The 14,498-nt window shown below is 43.8% G+C and overlaps 1 protein-coding gene across 3 annotated transcripts in view; it reads right to left on the reverse strand.

Annotated features, from left to right (window-relative positions):
- JAZF1 (JAZF zinc finger 1) overlaps nucleotides 1-14,498 on the reverse strand; it is a 281,117-nt gene that overhangs the window by 168,442 nt on the left and 98,177 nt on the right. The window contains exon 1 of one of the 3 annotated variants that reach the window (XM_036453902.2): nucleotides 6,257-6,391. The exons of the other annotated variants lie outside the window; for them this stretch is intronic. Coding sequence (XP_036309795.1) covers nucleotides 6,257-6,314 — 58 coding nt within the window. The 5' untranslated portion in view covers nucleotides 6,315-6,391. Of the gene's footprint in view, nucleotides 1-6,256; nucleotides 6,392-14,498 lie in introns of those variants that run through there. 3 annotated transcript variants of the gene reach the window in all.

Raw genomic sequence — 14,498 nt, forward strand, 5'->3', positions numbered from 1 at the left:
GTGCTGCTTGTTTTTTTTTTTTTTTTTTTTTAAACAAACTAGTTATATTTGAAATGAATATAGGTGCTCCCTATAAATAATTTCTCTAATTTAGTAGATTTCTGCACCTTTTTCTTGCAAACTGGCTTCTGAATACTGATTTTCCAGCCCCTTTTGCATACTGTATTCTTCTTCTGTTTTCACTTTTAACTAACACATCTCCCCAACAAGCTCACCCTCCCACCTACACTACAGCTTAGAAAATGTCCTAGGATTCATACACAAGCTCCCTACAAAGGTCAATGCCACAAAACAGTGCTGTAAATGACACAGTCCATCAATATTTAAAGACTGCAAGTAAGAACAATTAAAGTCAACCAGCAACTCAGACTAAAAGAAAAACCACAAGGAAGGAAATCACACCTCACATTGATCTAGACGGACATCAGAATCCCTACCATGTGGCGTAGTGGTAGAACCTAAACACTGGTGTGGTCCAATGGAATAGAAAATGTGCTCTCATTTCTGTTTTGTTTTGTTTAGAAGTTGGTTCCCTGAATCTCTGAAACTGCAGGTTCACCCCAAGGGCAGGCCTCATGTGATGTTTAAAGGGGAGAAAATTAACCTTGTGCACACCTCCTATATTCAAGATCATTAATAAAAAGCCAAAATGTTTAATTTGCTCGGATGTTTCTGCTTTTCGTCATATTTGTATAGTTAACAGGATCATAATTTAAGCAAGTCACACATTGTAAATAACATGGCTATGTTATTCTCTCCTCCTTGGTAATTAGACCACCTTTTGTTACAAAGAATCCTATAAACCATTTAACCATGAGTGGTTGTAAACTGCTCGTATTAAAAATTGGGTGCCCACCCCCTTCCCCTAAATGGAATATTACCAAGGAAACCGCGTGCCTTTTCATCTCTACTTCATCTTCATTTTATTTGAGTTTCTGGAATCAATTTGATAATTTGATAATTGAAATGTAGGCATAAAAATCCACTATAAAAACTTTGGGAAGAAAGTAATCCCTGTTGACACTGTCACTTTCCATCAGTGCAAAGGAAACGTGAGGATGGCATATAGCTTTGTCATTTACTCGCCAAGCCCTGGCCTGCAAGTGGTTTCTTCAGCCTCCTTTGGAAATGACAAAGCCTTCTGGCTCAGGAGGAACTGTAAGAGCATTTAACAAACTAACCATCATCTCTCCAGTGTCACAAGGTGGGAAAAGCAACAGGTAGCCTCGTGCTATTTCAGATTACTTGATATGCTTATCAGTCAAGATGTTAAAAATCAAACGGGCAAAAATCATGCTAAGACTCCCAGTCTTAGCATAAAGGACACTCTCAAAGTTGAGAAATCCTTTTCCCCCAAAGAAACAGTGACAAGTATGGAGACTATTTGGTTTCTATGGCGGCAAAAAAAAAATACATCACATTAAGTTTGTCATCTCAACCACTTTGAAGGGTCCAGGTCAGCAGTGGCAGGCATGCAAACGTAGGAACAAGACTGCCCAATAGATCTCTAGAACAAAATGCCACTCTGATGCTCAATCAAACCCCTTTATGGCAGACAGAATGCCTGTCCTGTTTGCTTTGGTATAAGACTGACCACACAATAGTTAACAGAAGTTGCAGAAATGCAGCCTTAAGAACCTACCCTTTTACACTGGACCAATCCCAGTGTTTTCTAACAACTAACGTACAGTATGGAGCTAGCATGTAGCAGTGCCGTTATCAGCAAATGGAACAAAAATGGGACCCCCTTCCTGCACACAAAGGGAACGTGCTTCAACTAGTTTGGCAAACGGCACTGACCTGGAGGGCCCCTGCCCACACCTACTGACCCCTCCCCTCGTTCACTGGCTGACAAGATCTCTGTTTGTGGCTTGTCTGGGATGTTCTGGCCACAGTAAAGCAACTGGTAAATATCCCCACTGTTTTCCCTTTCAGAACCCCAGGGTTTGGTATAAACTGTGATCCTCTTATGCTTGGGGCCATTAGGGAAAATGTGCTTCCAGCGGCCCACTTAGAAAGTCAGCTCAGAGGAGGTGCAGACTCAGAGACACCGTCTGCCTTTCTTCCTGCTGCTGGTAACAGTAACACAGCAGCCAGCTGCTGGGGAAGGAAGGAGGCTGAGAAGGGGCTGGCAGGGGGGGGGGAGGTTGGGGGAGGGTTTACTCTGTGGGCTGGTACACCATCCTCCCCTGGAACAGGTACAGCGAATGGTGTCCACATTGCACTCTGGGTTAGAAATCCCCCCAAAAAGGCACTGGACCTGTTCTCTATCTCGATCTAGATGGTGTTCACATGGGTATACGTGCAATACAAATTTGTGAAAATGAATGGGTACACTTAGGATCTGTGCATTTTATGTCAACAAGAGTGTTAAACATTATTTTAAAAGTTCCTAATCTAGACTTAGTAAATAACAAGGGGGCTCCAATTCACTCCCTTCACTCAACTTTTGCAATGAGTGACCTGACCTTTCCCAATTCCAACCCTTCACCTTGCCAGTTCCCTTTCTGCATCACTAACATGTTAAGACTGCCCAAAGTCCAGATCTGGTGACGCCACACCCCATCTTACACATCCCCAACGGCTCTCCACAGTTTATGACTGCCTATGGAACCCAGCCTGGCACTTGCACCCCGCGCCCAGGTCTGACCCCATACACTCAGTGGTCACTGGAGTCCATCCTGTGATGTCCCTATTGTGCATGTTAGTTCATCTCCCCTCCCTTCATCCCTGCTCACATTCCCATCTCGGGCTGTTAAAACCCTAGCCATCCATCTCTCCCTTTCCAGAGTCCTCCAAGCGGACAACACAATAGTAAACCAACCAACACGTGTTTGCTATGCATTTGTTAATAACCTCTCAATGCCACTGGAGTAAGCTCCACCAAGGCAGGCGCTTTGTTTTACTCACTCACCTACCCCATGCACTTGACACAGTGCTGGCACACAGTAGGCACAGCCCTGAGAGCTTGTTCCCCACACACTATGCTTTATCTGAGTCATTTCTAGTCCCGAAAATGCCCTTACAATATGTATGACATAAGCCCCACCGTCTAGACCAGGAAACTAGAGTTCAGAGATGTCAACTAACCCGCCCAAGGCCTCCCAGCTCCGGACAGTCACCTCCTCTTCCCTCTGAATTCTCAGAGAGCCACGTACCACAAAGGTGTGTGCATCCCCTGCCCGCCCGCCCCTTCTGGCTTCCTTTCTGTGTGAGCAGAGGCCCATCCGTCACAGTGGCCTCGGAAGCCTCCAGCTCTGCTTTGCAAGTAAGGGCTCCATAAAGACCTCCTGAGCCACTGAAGGGCAGATGATAAAGGGGCAGAGGAAGTATGATTTAGAGAGTCTCTCTTAAAAAGAAAAAAAAAAGAAAAAAGGAGCATGCAATAAAGCAAAATGAGCACTAATTAGTAAAAGGAGGCAAGTTAATTAGCGGAAGGAGACAGTTCCCAGCACGCGAACATGACAGTGGAGACCAGCGCCATGGTGGATGGGGCTCCTGGGAGTGCGTGTCTTTAATTTATAAAAATTAACTGCAAGACGCAAAGGGCAATGATACACCAAAGGCAGCTTCATTTCTTGTACTATTTGAGGAAAAAAAAAACCAACAAAAAAAAACCCACACACCACAAAAAACAGCCTGTTTGAGCTGGACTGGATGCATTATCTGAATGTGAGCATGAAATTTCACAGGAGAATAAATCATTCCAAACATTTCTCCCCATAAGAATCATGTCCACACGTGTCACAAGAGCTAAACCGGCGGATTAAGTGGAAAGCAAACACAGCTTAGGAAATAAGGAGAGGTCCCCAGCTTTCACCTCGAATGGGGCTCAGGTTACTCTTTGGCAATAGCCAGGGTGGCTGAGTGCTCCCCCTCTCTTTGTCCCCCGCATCTCAGCGATTCCCAGCGCACAGCCCGGTCCCCGAGTGTGCTCCCGAAGCACATTCCCCAGTCTGCCTGCCTCATCTCCATGACGCCTCAGTCACTGACCATGACCTTCGGAGACACACCCATCTCTAACACGAGGACAATTCATACTACATTTTATGGATAAACACCTATAAAAATGCTTTGTGTCTCCAAGGGATGAGATTTTTGAGCTGCTATCCTAGAACATGCAAAAACGTTAAGTCACTACATTTGTTCTGGACCACCTGAGAAAGAATGCACACTAACGTGGCTATTTTTCTCAATTTCTCAACCATAGGAAGTACAATGAAAGCTGGTTCCTAGGGAATCAGTGTCTGTGGCCCTCCTCACTGAAGTGAATGGAAAGCCCAGCGATTGCCATTCGGTAAAGAGGGTGTTATCAGAGACCCACTTCTTGGTAAAAAACAACAACAAAATACTCGCTAAAGAATGAATTGGTAGCCAAAGGAAGATTCCAACCTGATGATTTTACAAGTACTTCTGTGGCTCTAACCTATGTGTCTGCCTGTATGAGGTTTCTAGACCCTAGATCTCAGTACAGGCTGAGAGAGAGCCCACAAATGAGCCTAGGGCAGTGGTCAGCAAACTGCGCTCGAGAGCCACATGTGATTCTTAAGCCGTGGTTTGCCGCTCTGTTGACTAATGAGTTTGCTGACCACTGAGATAGGGGCTTAATCACAAGGAACAACAACAGCCTGTAATTATTGGAATCGAGAGTCTATGTCATTGGTCAGCAAACTCATTAGTCAACAGAGCCACAGTTTGCCGACCACTGGGAATGATAAGAGCTAACGCGGACCAAGCGTTCATTATTGTGACAAGTCCTATCAAAGCACCTGCTATGCGTGATCTCGTTTACTCCTCACCACGCTATGCGGTACAAACACCTGGGCCTGGTATTTTGTGTTCACTGTGAGAAGGGTTTTGTAATGATTATAGGCTACCCTGGTAGCTTTGAAAGTCACTTTTAATAAGGGCTTGTCTGTTCCACCTAAGATTTAAAATGTTCTGACCTTAAATTAGTTCAAAATATTATTTTATTATATTTAAATGTCTGCCTAACTAGACGGTAGAGTTTTCCCTTCATTGAGGATGTTGACCGTCACATTTTGTTTTCCTTGATTAATCTTGAGAGAGGACTGTCAACTCTATTAACCCTTTCAAAGAACCAACTTTTGGCTTCGTTGATCCTGTTTTGTTGCTGTTGTTTTTTTTAAAAAAGCAGTGCCCATTGTTTCTCCCTTTTCTTTCTTTTTTTAAAATTGATTTTAGAGAGAGAAAGGGAGAGAGAGAGACTGAGGGAAACATCCTCCCCAACCAGGGATCTAACCCAAAACCTGGGTATGTGCCCTGACTGGGAATTGAACCCACCACCTTTAGGTGTATGGGATGACATTCCAACTACTGAGCCATATCAGCCAGAGCAGTTAATGTACAATTTTTTTAAAAATCCCCTCAATTCTTGCATTTATTGTTTCTGACTACTTAAATCTCCTATTTGTCCTGGTGTTCTGTAGTTTTACTAGCTAAGTATAGGCCTCTTTAAAATTTTTCATCTTATTTGGGATTTGCTGGGTGCTTTGAATATGTGGACTGGTATCTTTCATCATTTCTGAGAAATTCACTATTCTCCTTGTCTCTTAGCCTTTCTTCTATACTTTCCAACTTTTTGTCCCATAGTAATACATTCTGAACAGTTTATTCAATTTTATCTTCCAGTTTATTAATTCTCTCTTAAATTCTGTCTAATCTGCCATTAAACGGCCTTTTGAGCTTTAAATTTCAATTACTATTTTATCTACATAATTTATATTTTCTTCTTTCTCAGGATATCTTAGTCATTTTAATAGCTTGCTCCTTGGACATGCTTTCAATCTCTCCCTCCACTTTTAAACATAGAAAACATATTTTATATGTTGTGCTGGATAAATTCAATACCTGCAGTGTTCACAGGTTGATTCTGCTGACTCTCATTCACAATGATTTATTTTCCTATGTTTTGAGGTCTTTGAATGGGAGCTAATATATTTTAGAAATTCCCTCTGAGGGTTCTTTATGGTCAAATTAAAGTGGGTTCCTCCACAAAAAAAATTGCATTTGTTTCTCTGCTAGGTGCTGGGACTACCAACCGGGTACCACTTTAATTCCCAGTTTAATGTTTTTCGGACTATCCAGCTAGTGTGAATTCTAGCTGTAAATCCATGAGCTGTCTTCAGGTTACAAAAATTCTGAGATTTATTTTTGCTCCTCCACATAGCTCTAAGGTTTAAGTCAGAAAATTTTCCTTGGAGAAACCTGTATTTTTCCCCCACCCTAGCATTACCAAGAGAATGTAGTTTAGGGGTTTCAGTTCCAGGGTGAGAGGAGTCTTCATTAATCATGCTGGCTAGCTTGGGTGGGTCCAGGGTGTTGCCTTCTGTGGCCTTGGAGGATATAAAAAGGAAAAAGCAAGTTTAAGGTGAAAGTCAGCTTGCAGTGTTCCGCTTGTTTCTCTGGGTTTCCAAGTTTCACTCGGTATTAAACATCTGAGCTTTTTTTTCTGTCTCCTCAGGTTGCTGGTGCACTGCAAAAGAATCAATTCCATCCATGCGGTGCGAAGTATGGGATAGAGCCGTGGTCGGCAAACTGCGGCTCACAAGCCACATGCAGCTCTTTGGCCCCTTGAGTGTGGCTCTTCCACAAAATACCAATGCCTGGGCGAGTTTATTTTGAAGAAGTGGCGTTAAAAGTTTAAGTTTAAAAAATTTGGCTCTCAAAAGAAATTTTAATTGTTGTCCTGGTGACATTTGGCTCTGGTGACTAATGAGTTTGCCGGCCACTGGGATAAAGGGGTTCGGCATGAGAGCTCTGAAACCAAACTGCCCAGGATCAAATGCCTGCACAGTACTTATTAACGAGGTAGTCTTGAGAAGTTTTTAAAACTCTCTGCCTCAATAGTCCTACTTGACAGTGGAAATGACTTGTACTTGCCTCATATGTGGGTTTTGTAAGGATAAATGACAATACAGGCTAAGCACTGAGGACATGCCTGGCCATAGCCAACACTAAAAAAAAAAAAAAAAAAAAAAAAGCTGTTATTATCATCCCTATTAGATGGTGGTAGTATGATGAGATATTATAATGCATATTTTTCTGCTCAATAATATGGCTTCCCTGTATTACCATTTTGTAAAATGAACCTCTGCCAACTTTAATTTCCTGTGAACATTTCTGCCAGTGTGTTCCTTTTTCTATCTAAGAAATTATACAGAACACATATGTGTATGCATAACATTGAATGGCAGGCATACTTCACTGAACACTTCTATTTACCCACTCTTATAATTTATGGCCAAAAGGGAGCACAACGAAATGAAAAGATGTAAGTTAAAAAACCCAAAGAATAATTTTTTTGATGTTTAATGGAGGCAGCCAGCTGCTGCCATCCAGTATAGAGCTGAGCAACTGCATGGCATGCTGAAGGGAGAATGGACTGGGGTTTGTTAAATATGATTGTCTCTGGCTAAGCCTACAAGCAAGAGGCATAAGAGTTTTTATACCCAGGGTGTCTGTTTGTAGAGAGGTGAGGAGCTATTATGCTATAAATAATGTAAAATCTTTACTATTAAAGATCAGAGAGATGGCTTCTGTAATACTAGTATTTCTTGATCTTAGTAACTGATTATTTTAAAAATAAACTGTCAAAATCCATCTCTCTCATGAACTCAATTTTAAATTGAGGGCTTAGTTGATGCTGCCAGCACTGATGGATTCTTTGGTTACAAAAGAGAGTGAACCCTTGAAGGGAATCAGCTCTTTTTTTATTATTTGTTTCTCATTTTTCTCCACAGCAAAACAGAACATCTTTGGCTACACTGGAATTTGGGGTTGTGCCACTTGTCAGTTGATGGTGGCTCAACTCCAAATTGGCTCTTGAAGCATTTCTTCCTTACAATGAGCTCAATGCTAGAATTTACCAGTAGAGGGCGCTGTAGGGACATTGCAGCAGGACCAGTACACAGTGTTAACTTATTCTTGGTCCCTAGGCATTGCACACATAGGAGAACAACTGGTGATGCTCTGCTCCAGCCAGGAGTCCAAAGCATGCAGTCCTTCAGTGACCACACAGCACTGTCCTGGGCCGGGGAACCAGGTCCTCACAGCCCTCCTACACAGACTCTGCATGCTGCAGGCTGTGCACCCGCAATGGAACCTTATTTCCTTTGCCCACCAGCCTCAGTAAGGCTGTGCACAGAGCGCTGTTTCCTGCTAGCCCAGCAACTGCGGGCCAGTGGTGGCCCAGGCAACCCAGCAAGAAGGACCCCCTTCCTGTGCATACTCCCTTAGGTACTCCTCTTCATCTCTATGAGACCCTTCGGAGTTCTAGTTACATCTTTATAGTGTCTCTATCGTAACTTAATAATTCTTAATAATAAATGTCTGATTTCTGTCTCCTGGCTTGATTCAGAATGACTGACACTCATTTCTGAATTCATACAGCTGTACTCATTTCTCTTCATACAGCACAGCCTCTATCAGTTTAAAAAAATGGTCCTCTTGCTCTAGCTCAGTGGTCGGCAAACTGTGGATCTGTTGACTGAGTTTGCCAACCACTGGGATAGGGGCTTAATCACACTTGATCTTAGCCAAAAGGCCGAGAAGCAATGGATAGGGGCTTAATCACAAGGAACAACAACAGCCTGTAATTATTGGGATTGAGAGTCTAGGTCAGTGGTTGGCAAACTCATTAATCAACAGAGCCGCAGTTTGCCGAACACTGCCCTAGCTGGTTTGGCTTAGTGGACAGAGCATTGGTCTGAGGACCAACGGGTCCCAGGTTTTGATCCCGGTCAAGGGCACATGCCTCCGTTGTAGGCTCCTCCCGACCTGGGCCCTGCAGGAGGCAACCAATTGATGAGTTTCTCTCAATCAGTATTTCTCTCTGTCTTTCCCTCTCTCTTCCACTCTCCCTGTTAAAAAAAAAAAAAAAAAAAAATCAATGGAAAAATATCCTTGGGTGAGGATTAAAAAAAATAATAATAATGGTCCTTTAATGTACATTACAGCTAAAATATTGGCCAAGCATGCTCCTCACATGTTTTAAAAATCCTTGAATAATGCCAGGAAATGTCTTCTAAGCTTATTTCATTCTTTTCTTACATCAGATGAAAGAATTCCAAGCTCAGCACCTCACGTACCCAAGGATTTAACATCCTGTTCATTCTTCCTTTCACAAGGAGGACACGATCTATGCCATTGGACGGGAATTTGAAAATCCTAATTACTTCCAGTGTAACAACTTGCCACAAATTTACTAAAAGTGCATTTAAAAATACAAGTGGATTATTTGTACACTTGTTCAATGTTGTCTGTGGACTCAGTGTGAGACAGATGACAGACTAGGTGCCTCTGCACAAAGAGATGAGTGAGGCGCTCTCCCTTCTCTTCACTGGAACAGGGCCAGACACAGGTGAACAACATGAACCTTCGTTGTGGGCACATTCCCTAATGGAGAGTGTGCAGGAGGCAGCTGATCAATGTTTCTCTATCACTCTCCCTTCCTCTCTGTAAAAAAAACACAATAAAATATATATTTTTAAAAAGTTCCTCCACAGAATCTCCCTTGTAAGCACTGGTAAACATTACTAAGTATCTCTTAAGTATTACTAAACCCCCATATTTTGGGGGGGAGAGGGATTGAACTAATCTCAATAATAAAAATTAAAAAGTTTCATACGACAGCCATTTGGACTCGGGTTCTTAAATGAAGAAACTGAATTAAATCTAAAAAATAAAACAAAGCTGTCCGCAACACAGCCGCTACTCTACAAAAATAGAAAGAAAAGGAATACAGCATGCTTCCTCTGCAGAATTTCCCCATTTCGTGGTAATGGAAACAAACAGATATCTGGGGTTACAAATTTTTTTTAGGACATCCAGTTCACCAGGCATGCAAATAACTTGACATTTTACAACTGTAGCTTCAATAGCCTTTGTGATTCCCAGAGTAAATAGTTTCCAATCTCTATGCGTCTCCTTGGCATGGGAGGGAGGCCTCAAGAAATGCCACCCTCTGAGAGTTATCACAATGGAATTTCAAATGCAATGAGCTGCACCTCACGTCCACACAGGGAGCGTCATCCGCTCCGCAAGAAACTGTTCCATTCTTTCTCCCCCAAACAATTCTAAAGGTCACTCCAGTCTCAGAGTGATAACTAACTGCCAAGAATATTTTTTAAATTAGGCACCTTGTAAATTATAATTTAAAAAAAAATAGAAATGACTGAGGCAGGCAAAATTTATATGCATCATGAAAAACCAAAGATATGGAACTAACACCCTTTGCTGACCAGAAAAATCTGGCCATCTCTTTTCATCTTCTAATTGTGTTAATTTCCCACAAAAGTATATTTCAGCCCTCAGTATTGGCTGCTTTCATCAGCCAGCAGGAAAAACATAAAATTGGAAAGAAGGAAATGATGTAAAAAAAAAATATTATATAAGCAAATGCCTTTTTAACTCTTACCCCACCTCGTGCACAGACAAGACCATTTCTGGAAAGTGGTTTTTATTAACTAGGAAAGAATGAAGAGAGGCTTAATCCTGCTCATCACTCACTTAGCAGAGAACTAGTTTTCAAAATGAAAACCGAAAACGATGCATTCCACAAAGTGGTTGCAAAAGAAATGCTGTAAATTTTTGAACTAGCCTACATGACAGTTGAGAAAACAACCTGTCAACAACCGTCAGTAGTTAAGGGCACTTCCCCCACCCTCCGTCCGCCCAACGAAATCGCAGGAATGTGGGAATAGCAGGAAGAGATCTTATCGTCTCATTCGGGCCTCTTGACAGATTATGAAATCCAAAACCAAATACATTTCTTTTTTTCTCTCTAAGAAGTGTTCTGTGGCTGGCCTCATGAGCAGGCAGGATAAATAGGGTACGGTGTTAGGTACACCGGGACATCACCCGCCTTTATAATTTACTGACCAGCCGAACAGGATGTCTGAAATCATGCCACTAGAGATTCCTTCCATGGAATCTATATGTTATATGTAAGAAACTAAAAGTTGGATGGGAATGATATTCATTCAAGGAGCATATCTGAGTTCCATTTGGCTAGGTTCCTTTAGGAGAATGCCAGGGTCTCCTTTACCTCCATAACCCCAGAGCCTGGCACACAGTAGGAAAGCACATGTTAACTGTCATGTTGGTGAAACGGCCAAAGACTCAGTCAGATGACTCTCTCTCTGAGCCTGACAGAGAATCCTCTGGAAACAAGACTCTGGAGAGGGAAGTTTTGAGTAAGAGGAGGGCCTTCAGGGAACCAGCCTAGGGTCCCAGAGCTAGAATTTGGGAGTTCTTGACAAATGTGAGCAGAGTGAGAGCTTGGGGTGGAGGAGAGGGTGGGAGAAGGGGGGAGTGCCTCCAGAGAGCATTCTGGAGACAGAGGGAGGGAATGGGAGGAACACACTGGGTTCATTGCACAATGTTTCCCAGACCCGCCTCCGCCAAGGAGCGCACTGTACGTGCAGCCGTCCTATCCCAACACGTGATGTCCAGTCAGTGCAAGACGACTTAGGACATTCTGCAACTCTTCTGAGAAATTATCCAAGAGGTTTTCATGGTTAAAACCTTGTTCGTTAGGGTAAGTGAAACAACGAGAGTTTAATGTGATAGCAAAGAGAAAATCACCAAAGCACCTCATGACCCTTTTCCCTCCTCTCCTAGGAAATTCTAATTTATATCGGGCTCATATTTGAACTTCTTTTTAAATGGGGAAAAAACCAGAGGAAATAAAACTACCACCTATTTTATTTCTGTGTTAGCTCTACTGCCTGGGGCTATTTCTTCTTTCCCTTCCTTTCCCTCACAATGTACCTTTTAAATCTGACACAAAAGACAGGAAGAAAAAAAAGAAGAAGAAGAAGAAGAAAAACTGAGCTCCATCAAACACATTTTTACTTGTGACCAAAATACTGGACCAGATGGATTGCAAACTTGCCAAGAGCCCAGCTAAATATTCACAGGAGAGCTACACAGGAACAAAGGAACGTAAGCATGGAGCTTGCTAGTTCTTCTATCTCTGATTTTGTTTTTATTCCACCAAAACCCAGGGCTGAGAAACACGGAGGAAATGACCCCTGGGCAGATTCCGTGTTTTGCTTAGCACGTCACCTAAGTGTCAACACCTTAGATGCACAGAGTTCTAACCCAGAAGATCACAGAAACAGATCTCTAAGGCTACGGAGTTTCGCCAGAGGCATTTCAAAACCTGCTGAATCCTTCTGAAAGAACGCTCTGGGCTCTGACACGCTGGGTCAGGGCTGGGAGCTGGAAAACATCAGCCGCGGTGATGCAAACCATCAGGGATCACAGGGCGCCGCGCAGGAACGGGGAGATCTCCGAGGAACGGAGCTGCTTGTTCCCTTCCTCGTTACCAGCTGACAACACAAACAACACTGCCCAGAGGACGGCTGTCCTGCTGATCCCATTCTTGCCTTTTTGACACTCTAGTTGGGAAAGTCTGCTTTATGACCTGAAAGGCTTTCCAAAAACACCCTACAGAATCCACCCAGGACGGCCCCACTCCCCCAGCGCCAAGGGAAGCAGCGAGTACCTATAGACTCAATTCGGGGTGCGCTCCTGCACCTGCCTCACCCCCGACCCCCAGGGTCCCTGACAAGCTGCTGCCTTCCACCCTCAGCCAGGAGACACACGGATGAAAACTCAAGAGACAATGCTGGAGCCTGTGTCCACTTCGGCAAACTAAGCAGAGCTTTATCACCTACTAGGTCCACAGCCACTGAGGCAGGAAAGGCTGGGTGCGAGCAACATGAATGGGCAGAAGTACAGCCCTCACTCAGCGTTTCCCTGCCACTCCAGTGATGGTGGGGCAAAGCTTCCATGGACGATGACCTGGGCATCGGCAGGACTGAGTGCTGCTGCTGCTGGTTGTGAAACTGGGGACTATTGCTGCCCCAATCCACAGAGGAATCCCTTGCTGCCCCTGAGTTTGAGTTTGGGAAATCTCAGAGTCCAAAGAGGTTGGATGGGGCCTTTGGGAGAGGCTCCATACAACTCCACGCTGCACAGCTGGGTTAAGGGATGCTGGTCAGCGCCTGGTTAGTGCTTCAGCCTCTGTCTCTCAGCCTAGTGGCGCCTCCCCCTCCCCCCGCCTCACTCTGCCTCTCCTGAGTTGTTAATTATTTTTAAGACAAAACTATTTCTATTACTTTCACGTGTACCTGAAACTGAGCTAGGAGAGGAACAACATGAGATGTTCTCCCATTAAAATACAAGAAAGACCTCCAATTGGCATGAAAGTGATCAGTAAACACATAGACATTTCTAATGTAAGACGATTCCTTTAAGTTCACCATTCCCCTTGCTATATTAATATGCTAAATGATGTATCTTATTCATTTCTCCAATTAATAAGCTCTTTCCTCAACTGTACAAGTGCAGACTTCCCCACACACCTGGCCAGGGAGCCCAGTGCCCAAGTGCCATAAATGAGATTTAACCTCAATAATAAATTAGAATTTTATCCAGGGCCACAGGAAAATCTCATGAGCAGAAAATGCGGAGGTTAAAATTCACGTTCCCCCACAGAACAGAGAAAGAACAGGCCTAGGAAATGTCACTTAAAAAACAAAAACAAAAAGGAAGAGGGGAGAGAGAAAACATGAGTCACTGATAAACAATCTGTTGACAACCGTGTTAGGAACCATACGGAGTGTGTTGGGATGGACAGTTGCCCGCAGTTTCCCCTGGAACGCAGACAAGCTGGCTGTGATGGCACAGACAGATGGCCGGGCCATTAGCTGACTCATCCCTGAGCATGGTTGCAAAACGCTGCCTGACATCATGCAACGGCGCAGGAACGAGTGCCGAGTGCCACACACACACAACGGGATCGAGGTCTCCACTGGGGAAGTCCCAGGGGGTGGCTTCCACTTCCACGATGTTCCTGGGGTTCTGGAAACCAGGCCTGTAGTTCAGCCACCCTGGCCTCAGCTCACAGATTCTCAGATTCTCAGAGCAGGAGGATCTTCCATGTCCTCCAACCTGCCTTCTTTTTTTTTCTTTTTCTTTTTTTCTCTCCCTTTTTAAATGTATTTTTATTGATTTCAGAGAGGAAGGGCAGGGGAGATGGAAATCTCAATGATGAGAGAGAATCGTCAATTGGCTGCCTCCTGCACGCCCCCTATTGGGGACTGAGCCCACAACCTGGGCATGTGTCCTACTGGGAATCCAACCATGACCTCCTGCTTCATAGGCCGATGCTCAACTGCTGAGCCGCTCCAGTGTGTCCCAACCTGCCTTCTGTACAGACAGGCAGAGGACACAGAGCCCTGGTGGCTCATGGGATCCCTGTCAGCGACAGAGAGGGGAACAGAACGGGGCCAACGCAACTCCTCGCTCAGGGCCCTTTTCCCTTTCTCTCCTGCTTAATCTTCAGTTTCAGTGAAAAATTAAACTCCTCACCACTCAGCTGTCTTCACAAGGTGACTCATGCTTCCTGACTATATTATTTTTACTATTTTTACTTATTGTTGACAGTATTATAGTTGTTCCCCATT

The sequence above is a fragment of the Pipistrellus kuhlii genome, unplaced genomic scaffold, assembly GCF_014108245.1.
Source record: "Pipistrellus kuhlii isolate mPipKuh1 unplaced genomic scaffold, mPipKuh1.p scaffold_m20_p_26, whole genome shotgun sequence".
Taxonomy (NCBI): Eukaryota; Metazoa; Chordata; class Mammalia; order Chiroptera; family Vespertilionidae; genus Pipistrellus; species Pipistrellus kuhlii.